This window comes from Olea europaea, unplaced genomic scaffold (assembly GCF_002742605.1).
Source record: "Olea europaea var. sylvestris unplaced genomic scaffold, O_europaea_v1 scaffold1641, whole genome shotgun sequence".
In the NCBI taxonomy this organism is placed as follows: Eukaryota; Viridiplantae; Streptophyta; class Magnoliopsida; order Lamiales; family Oleaceae; genus Olea; species Olea europaea.
This window is the reverse complement of record NW_019234064.1, coordinates 1-2099: the sequence shown is the minus strand read 5'-3', so window position 1 is coordinate 2099 and position 2099 is coordinate 1. Positions and strand designations below refer to the sequence as shown.

The 2099-nt window shown below is 38.4% G+C and overlaps 1 protein-coding gene across 1 annotated transcript; it reads right to left on the bottom strand.

Annotated features, from left to right (window-relative positions):
- Positions 1-258: 258 nt before the first annotated feature.
- Positions 259-916, bottom strand: LOC111377361. Its single transcript, XM_023000442.1, has one exon. The coding sequence runs from the start codon at positions 873-875 to the stop codon at positions 417-419; it is 459 nt and encodes a 152-aa protein (XP_022856210.1). The 5' UTR covers positions 876-916; the 3' UTR covers positions 259-416.
- Positions 917-2099: the final 1183 nt, after the last annotated feature.

The following is a 2099-nucleotide window of genomic DNA, read 5'->3' as shown; positions in this document are numbered from 1 at the left end:
TTTATGTGCGACTGAGGACACAGGAAGTAGTTTTTACATGTGTAGAGAGTAACTAGGAAAATAAACATGAAATGAACTTTATAAATTTTAAAAACACTCATAAGGTAGATCGGAGGAGTTAATTTCCTCTCCCTGGTGAAATTCGAACCCACATTTAGCTTGATCCACACTGGAATACGTTACATGAATATCCCACTCCAGAGAATGTCTGATATGCAGAAGAAAAAAAGAAAAAAAAAAAAAAAAAAAGCCGCATGGTACTTCAGTTATCGCGTTTTTCACATATAAAACAAGTTAAACTATGTTTCAACAGAGGAAACAAAGGAGGTTGATTTCTTATGTAAAAACATTTTGACAGAAACTAAATAGACAAAACATAAAATTAACTTTCACGCGTAGTAACTCACTGGTAAAATTCAGACCCTAACCCAACTTGACCCGCACTGGAAAGTCACATCGCATGTTTCGTCAACGATGACAGTGTAATTGTGCACAGGCCTAGTAAGGAATCGGGGCAAGCGCACGAGCAGATGACAAACACAAACACTGTCAAGTTCTCTGAACCACCGGCAACAATCATGTTCTCCACGTTCTTCCTTATGTCCTTTCCTTGTGTGTCTGTGTTCATGTCTGTGCCGATGCCTATGGCTTGAATGATTGGACTGAGAAAATGACGACAGACGAGGGGGTGGAGGGAGCGGGGTGAATGGCAATGTTGAACAGGCATGATTTACTAGTGCATACTGGGATGCACAAAGTGGAGGAAGGTTAACTGGTAATGGAGGTGACCTTGGCGCCCACTGGCTTTCAGTCCTGGGATACAGTACGAGAAGTACAGAACATAGTATAAATTTGAGGGCGATGGCTCGATTCATGGTTGTCCAATTTGCACTAAAAATGCCGTAAAAATAGATTTAGCTACTAAATAATCAGTTCATGCAGCTTCTTATAAACCTGTTCATTCATAAGCTTTACATGTTGCTTATTTAGGTGATTTTTAGGTTGATGAAATGAACAAAAAGAGAGTGATTTCACAGGATGACTGTTGAATATTAGGCTAAAAAAAATTATGTATGCATCATTCACTTTCTGTGAAGTAATCTTGTTTGGTCTAGTTAGTTGTCCTCAAGTTTTGTACTGCAATGCCAAACTGACAAACTGAAAGCCCCGACTGGGAACTCGTGTGGTTAAACTTCAAAGAAAAAAAAAATGAAAAGAAAAGTTACTTTCTAGAAAGTAGAAAATTAATTTTTGTTAGTAAAAAATTATCTATTAAATATTAAAAGAAGTGCATCAGCATCTGGTTTTAACTTTATACCTTCTGAAAAGGGATTCTTGTCCCGAGAGTTAGATTACTCTATATGATAGGAGCATAAAGAACTAAATGGGGCATCCACCAACGGCTTTCTAAAAACAATTTCGTCAACTCCAAATAAGATTCATAAGAAATGCTTGTACAATATTTACCTCCCAAGTGCACTTACATCCTCACCATGGATGTGATGTTGTAATAGATCTTGAGAGAAGCATACCACAAAAGCTAGTTGTTGAAGTTGGAAAGCTTGATTCTATATAACCATACACAGAAATTCCATAATTTGATGAGGGATCTGGTACCATATCTTGCAATGGAATCCATGACAAATCACCATGCTCTGTGATACCTGTGTTCACATCGGACTGATTTTGCACTAGCCCATAAATCAGGTAACGAATATCACTATGTTGGCATCACCATCTACACTGCTCATTTGCAACTGAAAGATGTGGTGCCTACTCTAGTACCATCGTAATTGTAATATATTTTGAGAGAATCATACTTCAAAAGTTAGTTGTTGAAGTTGAAGAATCTAAGGGTGTGTTTGATATATCAAAATTTTCCATGGAAAATGGAATTTCAACAATATTTTCCAATTTTTAAGGTGCTTGATGGGTAGTGATGGCAATTTATCCCGCCCCACCCTGAATGGGGCAAACGAACACTCCCCGTTTCGGGGCACGAGGTGGGATGAGGCGGGGTTACCCCGCCTTGGACCCGCCCCGTGAAAAAAAAAACATATATATATGTATCATATAAAAGCTGAACCAGAGTCACCAGA